This window comes from Choristoneura fumiferana, chromosome 3 (genome assembly GCF_025370935.1).
Source record: "Choristoneura fumiferana chromosome 3, NRCan_CFum_1, whole genome shotgun sequence".
Classification (NCBI taxonomy): domain Eukaryota; kingdom Metazoa; phylum Arthropoda; class Insecta; order Lepidoptera; family Tortricidae; genus Choristoneura; species Choristoneura fumiferana.
Window position 1 is genome coordinate 23089726 of NC_133474.1, and position 21570 is coordinate 23111295.

Consider the following 21570-nt stretch of genomic DNA (forward strand, 5'->3'; position numbering starts at 1 on the left):
GGATAAAAATATTTTTTTTGCCTAACAGAGAGGCATTGAGAAAAGGCAAACAACAGTTGCAAAAATCGTTTAAATTGAAAAAGTTGCGAACATAAAATAGAAAAGTAACTGTAATGGTACAAAAGGGATAAGAGCCAGTAAACGCTAGAGAGCTACGCAATAAGTGCCACTATCAAGCAGCAAAGTGCCAATAATTGCCAGATTAACTCTAAAAAAAGGCTACATTGAGCGCTCTCAATTGTTCGCTAAATGAAAACTGCAAGTCACCGGCGTATTGTTCCGGCGCTCGGCGGTCGGCCTTCGTCCTCGGCGTTCTTCTTTCGGCGCTCGGTAAACAACATCACAGCCCCTTTACATAGAATTTAGGCGTTTCAAACACAAACAGCGACCGCGCAATGCAAAATTAAGTATTCACTTGAAAGAACAACCCCAGATTGAGATGAAGATTGGATTCGAGTGCGATTGAGTCGAGCGTTGCAAGATTTGTATCGAGAGTTCTTTAAAACAATTAATCAATTATCTTCCATTTAAACGATGACAACTTGATCCATAATCTCAAGTATCATCTCCTCAGAAGTTAGCATAAAATCAATGAAGAGAGACTTATCAGTATCTTCTGTTATCAACGTTAAATTAATTTCAGTCTGTTGAAATCGACGAAAATGTCCACTTTCAACCCCTCTTTACTTAGATGACCAGATAGCCTAGTGAAAAGAAAAAGAAAAGAAAGAAAAAATAAATTTATTTGCTAAAAGTCGGCATAACCAGATAAATAAATTACAACTCAAAACAAGAAAACCTAACATAATCTTATATTACTTACTTGTAAGGTTCAACTAATTTCCGACTATTTTTATTAGTACTTTTACGATTGTTAAGCACTTTTCGAGATTGGTAACACCGATGATATTTATCAATGTAGGTAGTTTCGGGGGTTAAAAAAAAATATAAGATGGGGTAGGGTTGGTCAGTTAGTTCGGAGCGAGTGTAACGATCGGAGGGATAAGAACTAAAGGAGTGAATAAATGGAGTTCGAATGGTAATCACCAGTGAAATCGTGTATTATTGAAGAGTTCCTCAAAAGTCAGAAGTGGGATAGAACCGCGCTGGTTTCATCAAATCAAACGTAAGTACACAACTGATACTTAAGTAATAGAAAAACCAGTGCTGAGACCAAAATGAGTGTAGATCGGCAACAATAAGTTGCCGCTAATAATTCCCTATCAGCATCACGAGCTTAATACAGTATGGAATACTACGAAACACAATTGTTACCTTGGAATGAGACATGGTCCCTTTTTCTGCCAACGGTTTTATGATACACTAAAAGATTATCCTTGTTTTCAAAAATTTTGTTATTTATTGATTAAGTTATTTGATATTTAGAAGTATAGTGCCTAATTGGAAAGAGCAGGAAAGTATGTTCAAGCGATATATTATTTTCTTTTCTAGCGTTGTAGGTAATATGTCAGAAGGTAATTTATTATAGTATAAGTAATAGTTAAAGTAGATAATAGAAAGATTCACTGTGTTATTGTGCAGCTAAAGTTAAGCTGCTAAAATTAACCGTATGAATAAAGTTAAATAGTCAATTCCTTTATTTATACACATAGTACCTTTGGTAGTCTACAGCGATAAATCAATGATTAGGCTTGTGCACCATATACTCTGACCCTGACTCTGACATATATACATTGAAAGTGGCTTATACCCTGTTGTTTGCAAGTTCCAGGAATGAGTGATGCAGCTAACAATGGCCGAAATGGAGACGATCACCGATTATCGACTCCACTACGGCATGAGCACCACGTAATGGATGACAGCCGGAGCCGTGTGAGCAGGCGCAGCCGAAGCCGCGAGCGCAGGCGCAGCCGGAGCCGCGCGAGTGGGCGTAGCCGGAGTTCCAGCCGCCGTCGTATACGAGATCGGGAAAGAGAACTGGATCGCGAACGCGAACGCGTGCGCCAGCTGGAACGAGACTTGTTGCGAGAACGCGAGGAAGATCGGAGAAGACGAAGCGAGCGTCTGAGCCGCCGCTCCAGCTTCGAGGGGAGTGCACGACTTAGCCGGGTTCGCAGCCCTGAGCGGGCCGAGCGTCAGAGCCGACGTCCTAGCCCTGAAAGGAACGAGCACCGGAGTCGCGTCAGCGAACCCAGCCGCGACCGACACACTCAACAACCAGAGCCACATAGACCACGGGATCGTCATTTGAGCGGAGAGCGTCGGGAAATAAGGTCACGTAGTCCTGTCTTTTCTAGTAAAGATGTTTTAGGTATTATACAATCGCTCAAGAGTGGTTTATCGTCGCAGGCTGTAAACCAGAGTACACAAATGAATACTAAAGGTTTGGATTATAAAAATATAGTACCGGAATTTGATCCCTCAACAAAAAGTCAACGCGTTGATGTTTGGCTACGAAAGGTCAACGAATGTGCCTCTGTTTACAGCTGGGACGAAAGAACTACCGTTCACTTCGCAATGCAAAAACTCCGGGGACTGGCCAAAACTTGGTATGAAAGTCAGAGTTCTATTTTGTTTACTTGGGCCGAGTGGCAAGAAAAACTTACTGGTGCATTTCCTTGCGACCAGAATTACGGCCAGTCCCTAGAGGAGATGCTTCGGCGGCGAAGCCGATTTAACGAATCAATCGAAGTCTACTTTTATGAAAAACTTTCTCTTCTAAATAACTGCGAAATAACAGGAAAACGCGCGGTGGATTGTTTAATCCATGGAATTACTGATAAGACTACTAGATCTAGTGCCTTAGCGCTTAGATGTACTGAACCAGATGTCCTATTACAGTTTCTAATGAGCAACAAAGAGTGTTATGTGCCTCAATATGCAACATTTAAAAATAAAGCTGCTAATGGTGCACCTGGTTCAACTGATGGCAATAGACCCAATAGCATTAGACCTCCTTTCCGACCAAGTTCAAGTACGAACACAAATGGCGTCCATTGTTTTAACTGTAAGGAAAAGGGGCACCCATATTTACAGTGCCCGAAACCATTGCTCAAGTGTAATCGATGTAACAAATTAGGACATGTGGTCGAAAACTGTTTCTTGAAGGAAAAATCTACAAATGCTGACACGGCGAAGGCGACGATGTGTATTTCAAATATGAACCCGAATGATAAATATTTCAAGAAAATAATAGTCAATGACTTGCCAATGGATGCATTTGTAGATTTTGGCAGCGAGGTGACATTAGTGAAGGAATCCATTCTCCTGTTATTAAATACTACTCATGATGGAAAACCAGCCACAATGACAGGTTTTGGGAACGGATTAGTACAATCGTTAGGATCCTTGTCTTTAAATTTGTCAGTGGATGAAGTAGATGCAACCATTAAATGTCAAGTTGTGAAAGATCATTTGTTAAATAGACCTATATTAATTGGTCAATCGTTCACTGAGCTACCGCACATTATTGTGGTTAAAGACGCAACTAGGTTACAGTTTCATAACATTGGCGTTGAGTTACCCACCCATGACCCGGGTGCTGGGGACGAACATGGTGTTAGGATTAGGATACACGGCCACAGTATTTTGCACGGCATAGCAAGCGTTAAGGCTGCTTCTGAGCCCAAATTCACTGGAAACATATTGCTAAGCACCAAGGTCATAGGAAAACCAAACCAGCAATATGTCGTATGTGGAGGTGTCTATCCCGTTAAAGATGGCTTCTTGAATGTCATAATTGCACCTTGTACAATTCCATGCATATTACACAAAAATGCGGTGTTTTCTCGTGGGGAGAAGATAGAAGTAGTTAATCGAATAATGACATCTCCAACAGAGGCATTATCACCAGATGATAGGCCCAGTTCTGATCTTGCACGGTCACCGGCTGAATCAATAGATATTAACCAGATAAATATAGGTGAAACGGTGACAGAAGCAGATAAGCTGCAATTAATAGATCTGCTTGAGAAATATAAACATTGCTTTGCATATGACCTCTCGAGCCTAGGTTGCACGGGTTTGGCTTCAATGACCATCGAGCTAAATAGTCAACGGCCAGTGGTATACAGGCCCTACCGGTTGTCGTATCATGAACGGGAAAAGGTTCGAGGCATGGTGGATGAGATGCTTGAGGCGGGCATAATACGGGAGAGTGTATCTAGCTATGCTAGTCCAATTATTCTGGTCAAAAAAAAGGACGGTAAAGCGCGGCTTTGCGTTGATTTTAGGATGTTGAACTCCCTAACCGTAAAGGAGAGGTATCCCATGCCAATCATAGAAGATGAGATAGCTCGACTATCCGGTCAGGCCTGGTTTGTCACCCTGGATTTGATGTCAGGGTACTACCAAGTACCAATCTCTGAGCAGTCAAAACATCTAACAGCGTTTGTCACGCCGGACGGCCAGTACGAATTTAACCGTATGCCGTTCGGCTTGGCAAACGCACCTGCTACATTCCAGAGGATGATGAACCAGGTTCTAGGCCCAATACGTTTTGACAAGGCTACGGTCTATATAGATGACCTGTTGGTGTATGGTAAAAGTCCCCAAGAGTGTCTAAATAGGTTAGAAGAAGTCTTGCAACTTTTAGACAAAGCTAACCTGAAACTAAACCTGTCAAAATGTAGTTTTTTGCGGGATAAGATAGAGTATCTAGGTTATGAGATTGATTCAGAGGGAATGCGACCCGGAAAGGGTAAAATACAATCGGTAGTTGACTTTCCGCGCCCGGAGAACGTTCATGGTGTTCGCCAGTTCATAGGCTTAGTTAGCTATTTCAGGAAATTTATTTACGGCTTTGCCCCGCTGGCGTATCCGTTGACTAGATTGTTAAAGAAGGAGGCAGCCTGGCAGTGGGGTAAAGAGCAAGAGGATGCGTTTAAAATGCTTAAGGCAAAACTGGTTGAGCGTCCCGTTCTAGCTATATATGACCCAAAAGCCGAGACGGAACTCCACACGGACGCCAGCAGACTGGGAGTAGGTGGCATTATACTGCAGCGCCACCAACCAAATGATGGCTTTAAACCAGTAGCTTACTACAGTCGGCAAACGACGCCTGAAGAGAAAAATTTCCATTCGTACGAGTTGGAAACCTTAGCGGTAATTTGTGCCTTAAAAAAGTTCCGAGTGTATTTGTTAGGTAAAGAATTCAGGGTCGTTACCGATTGCAGTGCGCTACGGTCTACTTTTGGGAAACGGGATCTCATACCTCGTATAGCCAGATGGTGGTTGGCGTTTCAGGAGTTTAACTGTACAATAGAATACAGAGCTGGAGTCAAAATGTCCCACGTAGACGCACTATCAAGGAATCCTATCGTTAATAATGAAACAGAGAATGTTGATCCCTATCCAGCGGTGATGGCCATAAGCAATGAGGACTGGTTGCTTACACTGCAACTGGGGGATAGTGAGTTAAACAGGATTCGAGATATTCTTGGTAGCGGGCTTAACGAAAAAGGACTCGAATACATAAGAGTTAACTATATAATCAAAGGTAACAGGCTTTTTAGGTGTATTGGGGGAGACAAAGAGAATTTACGATGGGTAGTCCCAAAGGTCGCGAGGGGCTTTTGCACCCTATTGAAAAGGTGGCGAAGCCATTCCATACCCTACATATCGACCACCTCGGGCCTTTTGTCAAATCAAAGCAGGGCCACACCCATATTTTAGTCGTGGTCGACTCGTTCACGAAATTTGTTTTCATCGAATCTGTTCGCAACACAAAAACACAAAATGTGATCAAAGTTCTAGATACGATATTTTACACTTTTAGAGCCCCGGACCGATTAATCAGTGACCGCGGTAGTAGCTTCACGTCCCATGCCTTTCGTAAGTTCTGTCAGGATAGGGGTATAAAACATGTGTTAAATGCAGTAGCGAGTCCTAGATCGAACGGACAAGTAGAACGCTACAATCGTACCGTATTGGACTCGCTTACTGCATCTAATCTCGGTCATAATGAAAAAGATTGGGACACTAAATTGGAAAGATTCAATGGGGCCTGAATAATACTGTACAGAAAACGACTGGTAGAGCCCCGTCGGAGATAATGTTTGGCACGGCGATGTTAAGTGAATCTAGACCAATACTTAATGAGGTAGCTGATGTAGTTCGCCAGGATCTTGACATAGATACTATACGGGACGAAGTTAAAACTAGGATTGATTCAGAGCAGGTTAAGCAAAAACAACGTCACGACGAGGGAAAACGACCTGCCCGTACCTATAATGTCGGAGATCTAGTTAAAATAACCAAAACGGTCTTTCAAAATAATGGGAAGAGCTCGAAGTTACTGCCTTCCTATGAGGGACCTTACAAAGTAGCCAAATCTTTAGGAAACGACAGGTATAAAGTTGCCCCAATTCCCGGCTTTGAGGGTATGAAAAATAGACGCAAGACCACGGTAGCCGCGGATAGGATGCGACCGTGGATCCACTTACCCGCGCTGGAGTTAAATGAAGATGATGATGTTATTGATGATTGTAATTGTAATGAAGACGTGAATGAAATGTCAGATTAACTAGACTGCTTTACAGATTATGTCGATTTATATTGTAGTATTTATAGGCGAGGACAGAACGTTTTGCAACTTGACGATGAAAATGCGAGAGTTGATTGCTTCACTAAACTAACACTGCCAGTGGGTAAACCTTGAGAATCGATTGGTTCAAGGTATATCTAATGGCAATACCTCGAGAAGTGATTGGTTCGAGGTAATACTTTTAAGTTCCCTCGAGAAGTGATTGGTTCGAGGTAGTATTTTAAGTCCCTCGAGAAGTGATTGGTTCGAGGTAGTATTTTAAGTCCCTCGAGAAATGATTGGTTCGAGGTAGTATTTTAAGTCCCTCGAGAAATGATTGGTTCGAGGTAGTATTTTAAGTCCCTCGAGAAGTGATTGGTTCGAGGTAGTATTTTAAGTCCCTCGAGAAGTGATTGGTTCGAGGTAGTAGTTTAAGCCAGACAACAGTCTAAAAGTAGAGTTAACACTATATCAGGCAAATGTACGAAGTTATTGTTTTAATAAGATGATTTTTGTACACTGAATTAACTGACCGAATGTAAGGTTCCACCAGGCACGTGTATGGGGACCATACACGACGTCAGGATGGACGAATGTAAGGTTCAACTAATTTCCGACTATTTTTTATTAGTACTTTTACGATTGTTAAGCACTTTTCGAGATTGGTAACACCGATGATATTTATCAATGTAGGTAGTTTCGGGGGTTAAGAAAAAAAATATAAGATGGGGGTAGGGTTGGTCAGTTAGTTCGGAGCGAGTGTAACGATCGGAGGGATAAGAACTAAAGGAGTGAATAAATGGAGTTCGAATGGTAATCACCAGTGAAATCGTGTATTATTGAAGAGTTCCTCACATACTAAATACACATTTAGTGGTTACAGAACCTGACTATGTTGCTTGAGGTCCTGGGTTCGATTCCCAGTCGGGGCAAATTTTTGTATAAGCAATACGAATGTTTGATTTCGAGTCTTTGGGTAATAAATAATATATTTAGATATGTATTTATCTATGCATGTCATATCCATAGAAGCTTTGCTTAGTTTGAGACTATGCCAATTGGTGTAAATTGTCCTATGATTATTTATTTCAAAAAGAGTCATTTTAGCACATCATTTCAAACATTTTTCGTAACGGCTAAGAATAGCGTTGAGCTGTTTATTTTGTCATAGCAGCAGCACGTCAAGCCAATAAAGGGTCTCGCTTTAAGCGACAAGACTTTCATCCGCCGGCTGTTTGGAGCGGAGTGTCCGCGCGGTTAATTCGGGGCGCAACAGGCGCGGCCTAAGCCCCGTCATTAGGGCCTTCTGCCTTCACACGGATTGAATATTTTCCCGTTCCAAGAATCCCAAAATCCCGCCGAATACGCTCCAATCAATTTCCCGATTATGCAAATACGGTGCCCCCGTCAATTGGAATTACGTCTGAGTTATACACTTAATCCGATAAAAGTCACTTTGATTGGAATCTGGCGATTTTAAAATTGTCGAGGTGCTCCCGGCTGTCGATGTTAATTTGTAAAAACGTTAACGTTTAAAGTGGGTCGGTGTTTTTAATGGAGCACCGAATATTTTACTGCGACTCGCGGAAATGTTTGTGGTCCTTGTGGAGAATATTGTTTTCCAGGAAACGGGTAGTCGTAGTAAATATATGGCCGATTTTATATAGAAACACCAGAAGCTGAACTCCCTAATTTTTCTGACGCTCACGATCGCAATCAAATGACGTGAATGAAATGAAAAACTATGTCACTTAAATGAAAAAAAAAATTGTCGTCGAAATAAAGCTTATCGAATTTATTCGGCGACATTGGTGCTCTTCTTTTCAAACCCAATGTTTTGTATTTTACGAAAAATTATACAGAAGGTACCTAAACTACCTGATGTGATAAACGTAGAACGTCTCTAGCCTCGTATACTTTATTGCATGGAGCAAAGTATATCATTATATCGTACGTCTAGCCTTCGCCTTAGAATCGATCCTGCTCGGTCTATAAAATTAGCGACCCAATCTATAAGTATTAGAGATGTGCCGACTAGTCGCCGACTAGTCGGGAAAGCCGACTATCCGGCCACTTTCGTAGTCGGCGACTAGTCGGCGAATAGTCGGCAAAAAGCGCCGACTATCCGGCTTCTTACTTTGTACGTATATTTCAATAAAATATTTATTTTCATGTAGGTATTGGTACACAGAGGGGAATTACATTATATAAAAACCTTAAGCTGTTAATTTTTGTAGTATTTACTGTTTTTCCTTGCCCACACGAGAAATAATATTTTGTAACTAGTTATACCTACTTGACTTTACGGGAATCATTGTCTAATTGTTCAAAAAATCCTTACACGAGACTTTCTGTTTGACATCATCATGTCAGCAGAAAGACGTCCACTGCTGGACATAGACCTCCTCCAAGGCTCTCCACTCAGACCGGTCTTGTGCTTTCCGCATTCACCGCGATCCCGCGATCTTAACCGGATCGTCGCTCCATCTTGTTGGAGGCCTACCGACACCTCGTCACCCGGTCCGCGGACGCCATTCGTGAACCTTCTGACCCTATCGGCCATCAGTTCTGCGAGCAATGTGCCCTGCCCACTGCCACTTCAGTTTCGCAATTCTTCGGGCTATGTCGGTAACCTTAGTTTTACTGCGGATATCATCATTTCGGATTCTATCCCGCAGAGAAACCCCGTGCACAGCCCTCTCCATAGCCCACTGAGTGACTTTGAGCTTCCTCATGAGGCCCATCGTTAGCGACCACGTCTCAGATCCGTAAGTCATCACTGGCAACACACACTGGTCAAAGACTTTGGACTTCAAACACTGCCCAGCCGAGTCGGATTCGACGAGTGATCTCTTTCTCGAAATTGGATCTACCTATCTGGACCGTTGGTCTCAGGTATACATAGTCGTCAACAACTTCGAGCGCAGAGCCTCCGACTATTACGGAAGTTGGCACAACATGGACATTAGACATGACTTACGTCTTGTCTATGTTTATTTTCAGGCCAACTCGGTCGGAAACTGCTGAGGTCGGCGAGCATAGCACTGAAGTCCTCCATGGTCTCTCAGCCATGACTACAATATCGTCGGCGAATCGAAGGTGATTAAAGAACTCGCCATTAATGTTGATGCCTTGTCCTTCTCAGTTCAGAATCTTAAAAGCAATCCTCCAGTGCAGCAGTGAACAGTTTCGGAATAGGCGTCGTGCTCTAGTCCGGTAGTCGGACGAACATAGTGGCGTTTTCGTACAGTCACTTCAACACTTCGATATACCGGTAGTCAACTTGGCACCGCTAGAGAGCCTGCAGCACAGCCCAAGTCTCGATCGAATCGAAGGCTTTCTCGTAGTTTACAAATGCAAGGCAAAGGGGGAGGTTATAACCTGCCGCAACGCATGTATGTGGTCTACGGTGCTATAGCCTTTTCGGATGCCGTTCTTTTTGACATGATAAATTTTATTTTTTTGTTAGCTTTCACTTTAATGAACAATAATAGTAGGCATTATTTTTATACAATATTTTTTTCACTAAAACACCGCTTTGTTAGATACAAAAGCAAAAATGTAGAAATAAAATAATACGAATAAAATAAAATAAACAGGTCCCGACACGCTTACAAGCGTCGGTTGCGACTTGCGCTCAAATCAGCTGGTTATCAAAGCGTCGCGAAAATCCCCGAAGTTGTGATCGGCTTGGCCGACTAGTTTGTTTGTTTGTTTGTTTATACTCTTTATTGTACAAAAAGGAAAAACAAAAAAGGTTACATAAATAAAATTTGTGTTAAGTACTAGTCGGCCGATTAGTCGGCTTCTTTACAACCGACTAATCGGCTAGTCGGCTAGTCGGCCAAAGTCATGATCGGCACATCTCTAATAAGTATGTAGTTCATTCGGTCAACTGAACTAGTTCAGACCTTTAGTTCAGTGAACATTTAATGGTTTCTGTCGGTAAACGCTAGAAAAAAAAAACAAATGAACTGTGGTAGAGGTGGGATCTTATCTATCTTGTTGCTGAATATTAAGTTCATTATATGTACTTAAATATTTAATTTTTCCTTATTTGTACCTATGTTTTAATGTGCTTGAACTAGAAGCTTCGCTAGTTGTCCCGTTTGCAGCGCATCACCGGCCGATCCGTGTCAGTTGCTCCCCATTGTACAAATAGTTTACAGATCTTAGTGAACTAGAGGAATGAACTATTAAAATCGTGCAAAATGAACTAGTAATGAAACTACTCACGCCTATTAAGAAGGCTGCAAAGGAATATCTCAAAAATGTCCAACAAATCTCACGTGAACTGGTGACACCCATAAGCCTTTGACCCTGTGACCTAGTGATCGGGAATGCGGGTAGCGCCGCTCTTGCAAGCACCCCGCCATTCTCGTACAACATGATCGCAATGTACCGTCAGAGATGTTTTTTCGAGATAAAAGCGTTTCTGTGTATGGAGTCTGCTTGCCGGGAAGAAAAATACACCTCCAGAGTGCGCGCTCTTTGCTTTCCGTCTACAGTTTTGTTTTTTTCATCTTTATGCAGTGTATTTTTGTGCATGTTATTTAAAGCAGGCCCCACGTTCTTTAAATAACATGCACAAAAATATACTTAAAGTCATCGTCATTACAGTAAAGAAATATTAGGAAACAGTATTCCATACTAACGTTTCCTAATTTCAATTTTTTTATGACCACATCGATTTGAAATTTGGTACGGATATGTCGTTTGGATCATAATGCCAGCACAATTACTTAATCCTCCGCTACCATAAGGTTTTTACGGCAAAAATTAATTTAAAGGTTCCAGGTAAAAGTAAATCCCATCAAAATCATCACCTGTATATAAAAAGCTGCAAGTCTTGCAACGCAGTTCTTATATTGCTAAAATTTTTGAGATGCAATGTTATCAAGTCGGTTATTTTTGTCAGCCCGGTGAGCATAGAATCGGTTTTCACCAACTTGCTTATGTTAAAACCGTGGATAAATACATTTTATAGTTCTGAAATAAAGATTAAGCTACATTATTTTTAAAACACATAAATAACTTGGCCATCGCAACGCTACATAATGACATAAGAATAGTCGACAACGTCAGCTATATAATTCTAATAATTGAAGGTTGCGCTAGCTCTAATGCAATTCAGTTTGAGCGATACACACACTGATACACATAATACGAGTATGTGTACGAGTAAAACGTTGAGTGCAATGGTCAAGTAATTATGTGTTTAAAAAATAATTTGTAAGCCAAATTTCTAAACAAATATAAATCTTTATCTCAGAACTATAATAGTTATTTATGTGGCTGGTGCATAATGAGAGGCATTAAAGTACGAGTGTTTTAATGCCTAATTATGTATAGCCGCATACATAACTTTATCTACATGCATATCATAAGTTTTCTATAATATGTTCAGATATGGCCTGTATTTTGACTTTGACTTTGACTTTGACTTTGACTTTGACTTTGACTTGACTTGACTTTGACTTTGACTTTGACTTTGACTTTGAATAATAATTATTATCTACATGCATGTCATAAGTTTTCTACAATATGTACAGATATGCATTGTTAAAAAAAGTATTACCGATACTTTAATGTAAACATTAAGATGCACCCGCAGATACCAGGTTTCTTAATAAGGGCCATTTGATAGTCGTTTCTGAACATATAATAGGGAAGTTATGATATGCATGTAGATAAAATGTATTTTTCCACGGTTTCAAAATATGCAAGTTGGTGGAAATCGAGTTCTATGGACACTCCGGTACTGAAAAAAATAACTGACTTGGTATAACATTGCATCTCAAAACTTTTTAGCAATATAAGAACTGCGTTGCGAGACTGGCAGCTTTTTACATGTAAAGTTTTTGATTAATTTAAAGGTAAGTAAAGTAAGTAAATGCACAGAACAGGAGTTGGACGCAAGTACAGTAAATAAACTAGATACAAGTCAAATTTAGGGTTTTCCGAAATTCATTCGAAATTTAAATTTACTAACTTATTTAAATTTAGCTTTACAGTGAAGGAATACATGGTGAGGAAACGTGCTCAAGCCCGCGAAGCAATTAAATGGGGTGTGTGAAGTTTCCAATCCTGAGATTCATTCTGAGAGTAGGCCTGTGTCCAGCAGCGGGACGTAAAAAATCTGAGGGACTACTCCGAAATTCGAAAATCGAAGTTCGTATCGTGCCGTCCCTCTCACTTGTTCTCATTTGTTTCAAGAAAGCTAAGCACACTCACCTCGTGCTCAATAACATTTGAGGAAGAAACTTTTCGATTATAATAAAGAATTGTCGCGTTTCGGGGCTGTGATAAAAGCGTTCTTGTGTTGGCGGGAGAGGGGGCGCGGGGGGCGTCAATTTGACACACAAGAGAGCAAACAAAGTCTGTTATTGTCGCGGGGACGCGATCGGGCGTGGCATCGCTAGCTAAATGGCTGGCGACTTAAAAAAAAAATATCGTTCTCGATATGTATCGAGATGCATGGGTTGCGATAAGATTTATTATAAACTAAATTAAATTGCTTGATTTCAGATAACATTATTAACCCTCTGCAAGGATCCCAACATGCTAGCAACATTTGCCACGCTGGATCGCAATGTATCTATGAGCCTGCTTTGAGATTTTATTTGTAGGTTAGTTTTAGTTTAATTTTAATTTTTGTATATACATACCTAGTTTTTTTTTAATCATTTTAAGTTATTGTTAGAAAGTTATGTTTAATAAAGAAAAATCACATAAATACACATATCAGTAAAGTAATACTATGCCATGTGTAGGTATGCTCTATATCTAGGTATTATATTCGATCGCCGGGGCGACTTATAGCGCCATTCATTCAGGCATCAACAAAATCATTAATTAACCCATGTTTTAATGAACTGCATCCCATTTGCATACTCGCTGTTCGTAAGTTAATGAATTGTTAAACCAGCGCTGATGCATCCAGGCGACGCAACGGAGAACGAAGTGGTATAAAATCCAGCAAAAACAGTTCGCTGCAAAAGACGTGTTGCCGAAAGTTAGCGGTTGAAATATCGAGATTTTAATCGGATGCCATGAAAAATCTCGGATAAATAGAAGCCATTCCGTAAGGCCGTAAGAAGCTCTCTTACGAGGGCTCTTTTACGTGTCACTTTATATTACCAGCTTATGTGTTATTCCGGAGAGAGAGCAGCCGTTTAAGCGTGAAAGAGTAAGAAACACACGTACTCGCATTTACAAACTTTCGTATGTATTTGTAACGATCTCAACCATATTCGAAATAAGTGTACCATGCCTACTTACTCGAAGCAAGTACTTCGCCATATTTTCTACTTAAGTAGGCCAGAGGGGCTACTACGAAACCACAGGGCGGACACGCCATACAAAATACGCGTTCTGGAATCTACATAGGCACGACGACGTCTGTACACGCGTCAATGTGTGCGTAAGACACACAGGGCTGACTATCGCAAAACCCTAGTACTATAGGGTATGTAGGTATGGCTTAAATGTGTAAATAAATGTAATCGTTAATCATATATTTTTATTTAAACCTACTTAAAATGTGTCTGTCTATGTATTTAAGCATTATTATTTTACATTACAATAAATATATGACTACAAACTTGTACTAATTATTCGGTACCTAATTAGTTATTTCATGTCGTATTAATCGCGATACTTTTAGAAAGCATTATTATTAAGAAAAGGAAGTAGGCAGGCAGAAAAAAACTCCGTTTCTTATCTTTGGCTGTTGACAAACACCCAGGATACAATGCACAGTATATCACCATTTCGCAAAGTTATTGCTCCCGAACTTAGTGCCGTGCGACGGTGCGGCCGACATACATCGCGTTGCGCGCCCGACTGCTTTCCTACGGTTTTCCTACAATCTGCGCTTGAGGGGTGGGGTAACTCGAACCGGTGCGGGGCGGAGCGTGTCCATTCTGTATGCCAGTACTATTATATATTCTGTGACGAAACTCGAAATTTAAAGTTCGTATGGCACGCGTCCCTTTCACTCGCGTATTAAATGACATAAGCGTCAGCGGGACGGCATACGAAGTTCGAGTTTTGCACTTCGTACCTAGTATAGGGCCAAATCTAGAGGATGATTCGAGAGACGTAAGCAGGATCAACCCTACTGGATTCAATTAGTTAAGGCTACCGTACCGGTACGGTAGTAAGGTACCATACCAGTATTTAGTGAGATCAACGTTTTTTTAATACATAAATAATTAAGATTGTTTTTTTTTGGAATCTTTTTGTGTTTTTTATTTCAATTCCAAATGTTTTGTTTCTTTTACGGTCATTCCGTAAAACCCATATCGAAAATACAAACTGCAATAAAGAAGAAAAACCAGTAAAATAAGACCAGCGCTGGGAATCAAACCCAGGTCCTCGGCATTCCGTGCCACGTGCTATACCACTACACCACCACTGGACCAGTGACCAGCACGTGGCACGGAATGCCGAGGACCTGGGTTCGATTCCCAGCGCTGGTCTCATTTTTCTAGTTTTTCTGTCCAGTGGTGGTGTAGTGGTATAGCACGTGGCACGGAATGCCGAGGACCTGGGTTCAATTCCCAGCGCTGGTCCTATTTTTCTGGTTTTTCTATGCATCTATATTTCAGTTTGTATTTTCGACATAAATAATTGATTAATGATGGAAAATAAAAGTATATTTTACTTACCAAATTCATGGTCACTCTGCACTTAAAAGTGTGGAGGTTTTTACTTCAATGTTTGTGAACGATCCATTATCAATTACTGAGGGTGTAGAGTTGGCCCTGCTCACGTCTCCCGAATCACCCTGTACACTGCCGTTTGTAACAAGTAGAAAGAACTACTTAAACTTCTAAATTCAACACAATCCGATGAATCGAAACGTTAAGACAAAACAAAACAGCGTCAGGAAATGAAACGCGTTTCCGAAAAAGAGCACGTCGTCTGCTTAGTACAGTTTTGTTTGTTTTGTTTGAAGCATGTCAATAGCACGACAGTGGGGGACAGCACAATAGAGCAAAAAGAGACGGCTAGTTTAGCAGACGCTGCGCCATTTTGCTTCGGATTAATGCTGAAACATTCGCCGTACGAATATGCGATGCAGCGTGACATTGTTCCAAATAAGGATCGAAATTTATGCGAAAACACTTTTATCTACATATTATCATAAACCTTCTATAATGCGTTCAAAAACTGGAAATTATGTATGACCAGCATAAAGATAAACTAATAAAATTATCTATATAAATAAAAATGAATCGTAAAATGTGTTGCTAAGCGCAAAACTCGAGAACGGCTGGACCAATTCAGCTATTTTTTTTTTCATATCATCGTTAAAGTCTAGGGAAGGTTTTTATGAAGAGAAAAACTGGAAAAATTGCTGGGAAAAAGAAAATGCCAGTATGGAAGTGCGGTAATTAATGCATCACCTGTGGGTTTTAGTAAAATGCGGAGTGATGCGAATGTTTGCTACTCAATTTTATTTAGGCGTTTTGTTTTATTAATCCCCTTATTTTGCATTTGCATGCTTGCTTGCTTGGCTGGAAGATGTTTGGACCTATAGTGTCTGAAATAGGGACGTTTTCTTCCATTTTTTTTCGTACACTACTTTTTTGGTTTAAAGTGGAACGAAGATTGCCGAGTAAATGAGTTTTATGACGAGTACCTTAATACTACCTACTTACTAAATAATAACAAAAACAAATTTAAATGAACTAAAATAATTTCCTTGCTCACCCGCGACCTTACGAGTGTAGTGTGGTGATGGTGATGGATGGGTTTGTGTGATTTGTGTGTGTTCTTAACAGTGTGGAGGTGGAGGAACTGCATGAACACGCATATTTTGCATAAGCTTAGCTATCGTAAGGTCGCGGGTGAGCAAGGAAATTATTTTAGTTCATTGATATGGACCTCCGCAAAGTAACGCCTGATTCAATAAATTATTTAAAAACAAATTTGTTTACGTTCCTCAATTTACATTGACTGGTTGATTTATTTTGTGTTTTGATTTAATCTATTTATACTCATGCCACCGCATCCGCGGACCGGGAGACGAGCTGTCTGTAGGCCTCCAACAAGATGGAGCGACGACTTGGTTAAGATCGCGGGATCGCGGTGGATGCGGAAAGCACAAGACCGGTCTGAGTGGAGAGCCTTGGGGGAGGCCTATGTCCAGCAGTGGACGTCTTTCGGCTGACATGATGACTCATGCCACCTATAAGACGAGGGCGAAGCAATTTGGGTCGAAGAACTCGAAATGCTACAAACCAAGCTAATTATCAGAGTAATCGAACAGCCCAGCAACGTCAAGAGCGAAATGAAATTGAAAGGATTCGGATAGCACAAACCCGTGCAGAGCGTAATGAGCTGAATGCAGCTAATAATGTTGTAAGTTTCAATCGAGCTGCTTTAAATTACAATGTTACAATTGACTACAGTGCCTACCAATGCGTTGCTATTGGATCTATGAACTCAGTTTGCCCACATTGTAAGGCATTGAAGTACAAAAATGAAGCCGCTGGATTGTGTTGCGCAAATGGCAAAGTGAAATTAATACCATTGGTGAAATTAATATATATATTATATATATTTAAAGTACCCAAAAAAATCTGTTCTGATATATTAGGTAGTGAAAATTAATAATTTCATCATATGCGGCATCATCACCAGAATTTAATTATAACAGATAAGTTTTCTACATCATTATATTTAGTGTAGATAGCCTAGATTTCTGTAGACTTGCTTGCTTCCATGCTCGCTTGCATGCTTGCTTGCTTGCTTGCATACTCGCTTGCTTGCTTTCTTGCATGCTGGCTTGCATGCTTGCTAGCATGCAAGCTTGGTTACACGCTTCCATGTTCGCTAGCGTGCATGCTTGCTTGCATTCTTGCATGCTTGCTTGCATGCTTGGTTACATGCTTCCATGTTCGCTAGCGTGCATGCTTTCTTGCATGCTTGCTTGCATGCCAGCTTGCATGCTTGCTTGCTTGCTTGCATACTCGCTTGCTTGCTTTCTTGCATGCTGGCTTGCATGCTTGCTAGCATGCAAGCTTGGTTACACGCTTCCATGTTCGCTAGCGTGCATGCTTGCTTGCATTCTTGCATGCTTGCTTGCATGCTTGGTTACATGCTTCCATGTTCGCTAGCGTGCATGCTTTCTTGCATGCTTGCTTGCATGCATACTTGGTAACATGCCTCCATGTTCGCTAGCGTGCATGCTTGCTTGCATGCTTGCTTGCCTGCTTGCATGCTTGGTAACATGCCTCCATGTTCGCTAGCGTGCATGCTTGCTTGCATGCTTGCTTGCATTCTTGCATGCCTGCTTGCATGATTGGTTACATGCTTCCATGTTCGCTTAGCGTGCATGCTTGCTTGCATGCATGCTTGGTTACATACTTCCATATTCGCTAGCGTGCATGCTTTCTTGCATGCTTGCATGCCTGCTTCCAAGCTTGCTTGCATTCTTGCATGCCTGCTTGCATGATTGGTTACATGCTTCCATGTTCGCTAGCGTGCATGCTTGCTTGCATGCTTGCTTGCATGCATGCTAGGTTACATGCTTCCATGTTCGCTAGCGTGCATGCTTGCTTGGTTACATGCTTCCATGTTCGCTAGCGTGCATGCTTTCTTGCATGCTTGCTTGCATGCTTGCATGCCTGCTTCCAAGCTTGCATGCCTGCTTCCAAGCTTGCTTGCATGCATGCTTGGTAACATGCCTCCATGTTCGCTAGCGTGCATGCCTCCATGTTCGCTAGCGTGCATGCTTGCTTGCATGCTTGCTTGCATGCTTGCTTGAATACATGCTTCATTGCGTGCTCGCTTGCATGCATTGTTACTTGCATACATACTTGCTTGCATACTTGGTTGCATGCTTGCTTGCATGCTCGCATGCGTGCATGGTTACTTGCATACTGGCTTGCATTGCATGCATGCTTGCTCCCTCGCTTGCGTGCTCGCATTGATTCCTCACTATAAAAAAAAGTACATGGCTAATAAGGTAACACAATATAAATTGATTTTAAGGCAGAACGAAGTTTGCGGGGCCAGCTAGTGTAGGATAAATTTCTTATCTGTGAAAATTTTATTATTGCATAACAATAACAAAGAATCTCTCTCTAATAATATATTAAATTTTCTAATAATATCTCTCCAAAACTAAGCAATTTGATTGGACCTCAATTCTAATATCAGTCGCAATGACGTTTTTTTCGAAATTAAATATAATAAAAGTGAACCGCCAGAACGGGAAATAAAAACGAGACAGAGCAGGATAGCGCTTTACAACACAACGTATTATTTCTCTGGAATTTTAAAGCAATTCAATTCTTTGACCTTGGGAATCGCGAAAAACTTGAGAAAATATCATCACAATAATATTAAGCAAAATAAAATCACAAGTTGAAATATCGAGCCAAAAACGAGCGATCTATTATCTATGCCAGTGTTGCCATTCAGGGAAAAAGAAATCTATAAGCTCTTTACCCATTCATTGCCGCGCACCAGATTATGCTGGGCTTAGAGTCATGAAATTTGGTATGTATAGTAAACAGCTGGATATCTGAAATAACACATAGGCTACTTTTATTCCAATATTCCCACGGGATAGTTGTTCTTAACACAACACCTCAATGAAGATTACGATATCAATTTTGGGATTTCGGAATAGTTTACGCGTGCAAAACCGATATAAAACTGCGTTTCCACCAGAGAATAGATGTGTGAGGATGTGTTTGTTATGAACCTATCTTCGCTCAGCGCATCTCTAGTAGAAACAGCTCAGTGGTGCGAGTAAATGAAGCGTTTTTAAGAGAAGTTTCCCTGCCCTTTTTTCGTTTGGGATATTGCTGTCTTTATCGCTCGTGACATAAGCGCTCGCAGCCGCCCCCCCCCCATGCCTTCCGCAACGACGTCCGTAATTTATATCGAGATAGCTGTAGGCTTTTCAAGATTTGGCCGGTTGAATGTTGGGTTTCGTTGTCCTCATATCATACGAAAAGTATAGCACAGAAATCAATGATATTTTACAATCAAGATATTCATTATATTTTCTATGCCTGTGGTTTTTTCAATTTTTGTAAAAATTCTCTACTTATTAGTTTGTAATTCTCGTGCAAAGATGACATCTTTTTTTTGTCGACTTTTGAGCTCCTGTAATTCTGATATTACACTTTTATACGAAAATCTGAAAAACCACAGGCATAGATAATTACGTCTAGTCCTACTTACAAAATTTAATCTATTTCTGTTGCCTAGTTTTCAAATGAGACCGGGACTACGTTTGTATGGAGAATGGAACGAAGAGATGTCTCTTAATGGTTCATGACAAACACATTCCTCGCATCATATCCTCGCTCAGCTCTGGTAGATTTGCAGGTGGTAGGACCTTGTGCAAGGTCCGCCCGGATTGCTACCACCATCTTGCTCGCTAATCCTGCCGTGAACTGTTGTGTTCCGTCGTGGAGAGTAAGACAGCCGGTGAAATTACTGGCACTTGAGGTATCCCATATTAGGCCTCTAGGTTGGCAATGACCAACCCTGGTATTGCAGATGTTTATGGGCGGTGGTGATCTCTTACCATCAGGAGACCCGCTTGCTCGTTTGCCAACCAGTCGAATAAAAAAAAAGTTACGGTATGGTACTGGATGGTGTTACCTCCAAGCACGCGGCAGGTGAGGAGCACGTCGTCGCCTTCTTGATGCGGGCCCAGGGTCGTGGCGTTGATCACGCGGCCCCAGCGGTCCACCACCACCGGCCGCTCCGGAGGCACTGCAAACACACCACCGGTCAGTATTTTAAAACAAGTTTTCTTTGTTAGTGACATTTTATGTACCTTCGTGATCAACAAAACAATAGAGAATATGCTAGCGTTTGTTTTATTTCTTCAAGTATAACTTTATTGTTTGACAAACTAAGTTCTGAAAGAATTTTTTAAATATATTAAAAAACAACGAAGATAAAGACGTTTTCAATTGTCAATTAGACAAAGAGATTCGTCATGGACGATGACGTCATATACCGGGTGGGCCCTGTAACAGGAGCAAAAAATCAAAACACAGGTTCTGCTACTCAAATGGAACTATTTTAGTTCTGCAACTTTCAAAAATTAAGTAGTTTTATCATTATGTTTATTCCAAACAATTAAATTAAATAGTGTTTTCAATGTACGGCTTCCAATAGCCTAAATGACATCGCCTGTCACGTAACAAAATGACGGATTTCGCAATACATTGCTGGTCCAATTAAACTTTACATTATAAAAAAAATCATAATACAAGTTATTTTAAAAAGTTGTACAACTAAATTAGCTCAAGATGAAGAGTGGAAGCTGTGGTTTAATTTTTTGCTTATGTTACCTGGGCCCACCTTGTATTACAACGACCATAGAAATTCTATACGACCGAAATTTAATTTTTCTATTATAGTAAGAGACGGAATGTCCGCTAATACCTGCTTATTTTCTAACGCAAATTGATGATTTTTACGTCATCATCATCAACATCATCCCAGCCTATATACGTCCCACTGCTGGGCACAGGCCTCCTTTCAGAACAAGAGGGCTTGGGCCATAGTTCCCACGCGGGCCCAGTGCGGATTGGGAATTTCGCACGCACCATTGAATCGCTTCGCAGGTTTGTGCAGGTTTCCTCACGATGTTTTCCTTCACCGCAAAGCTCAAAGCAAAAATTAAAGCGAAGATTTTTACGTGATTTCTTTTATTTTCTAGTTTCATACCATTTTAAATTATTGAAGTTAAAATTTGTGTTCCATGTATATTTTTTATTCTTAGCAAGTCCACTTATATTAAAATTAAAATTCAACGCAGTTTATGCGACGTCCGAATAAAAAATATGAGCCAATCGTCAGCGCAATCTTGAGTTTAAATTTCTCAACAACCATAAAAAACAAATAAAATAAAAACCCAGTAAACAGTAACATCCGCGCATTTACAAAGAAGATAAGCCGAAAGTAAATCTTTCGCCTTTTGTTCGTTTGTTTTCCTAATTCTGCGCGCCTATCTACGGCGATGAATAAAATATGCGATCGCTTCTCGTAATGCGGGGCCATCACTCCGTTCTAGGGCTGCCTGCATTCTGCATGAGAGC

General features: G+C 40.9%; 1 protein-coding gene across 1 annotated transcript in view; it reads right to left on the reverse strand.

Annotated features, from left to right (window-relative positions):
- side-II (sidestep II transmembrane protein) overlaps positions 1-21570 on the reverse strand; it is a 401395-nt gene that overhangs the window by 128153 nt on the left and 251672 nt on the right. Inside the window, exon 4 of the mRNA XM_074086222.1 lies at positions 20120-20233. Coding sequence (XP_073942323.1) covers positions 20120-20233 — 114 coding nt within the window. The remainder of the gene's footprint in view (positions 1-20119; positions 20234-21570) is intronic.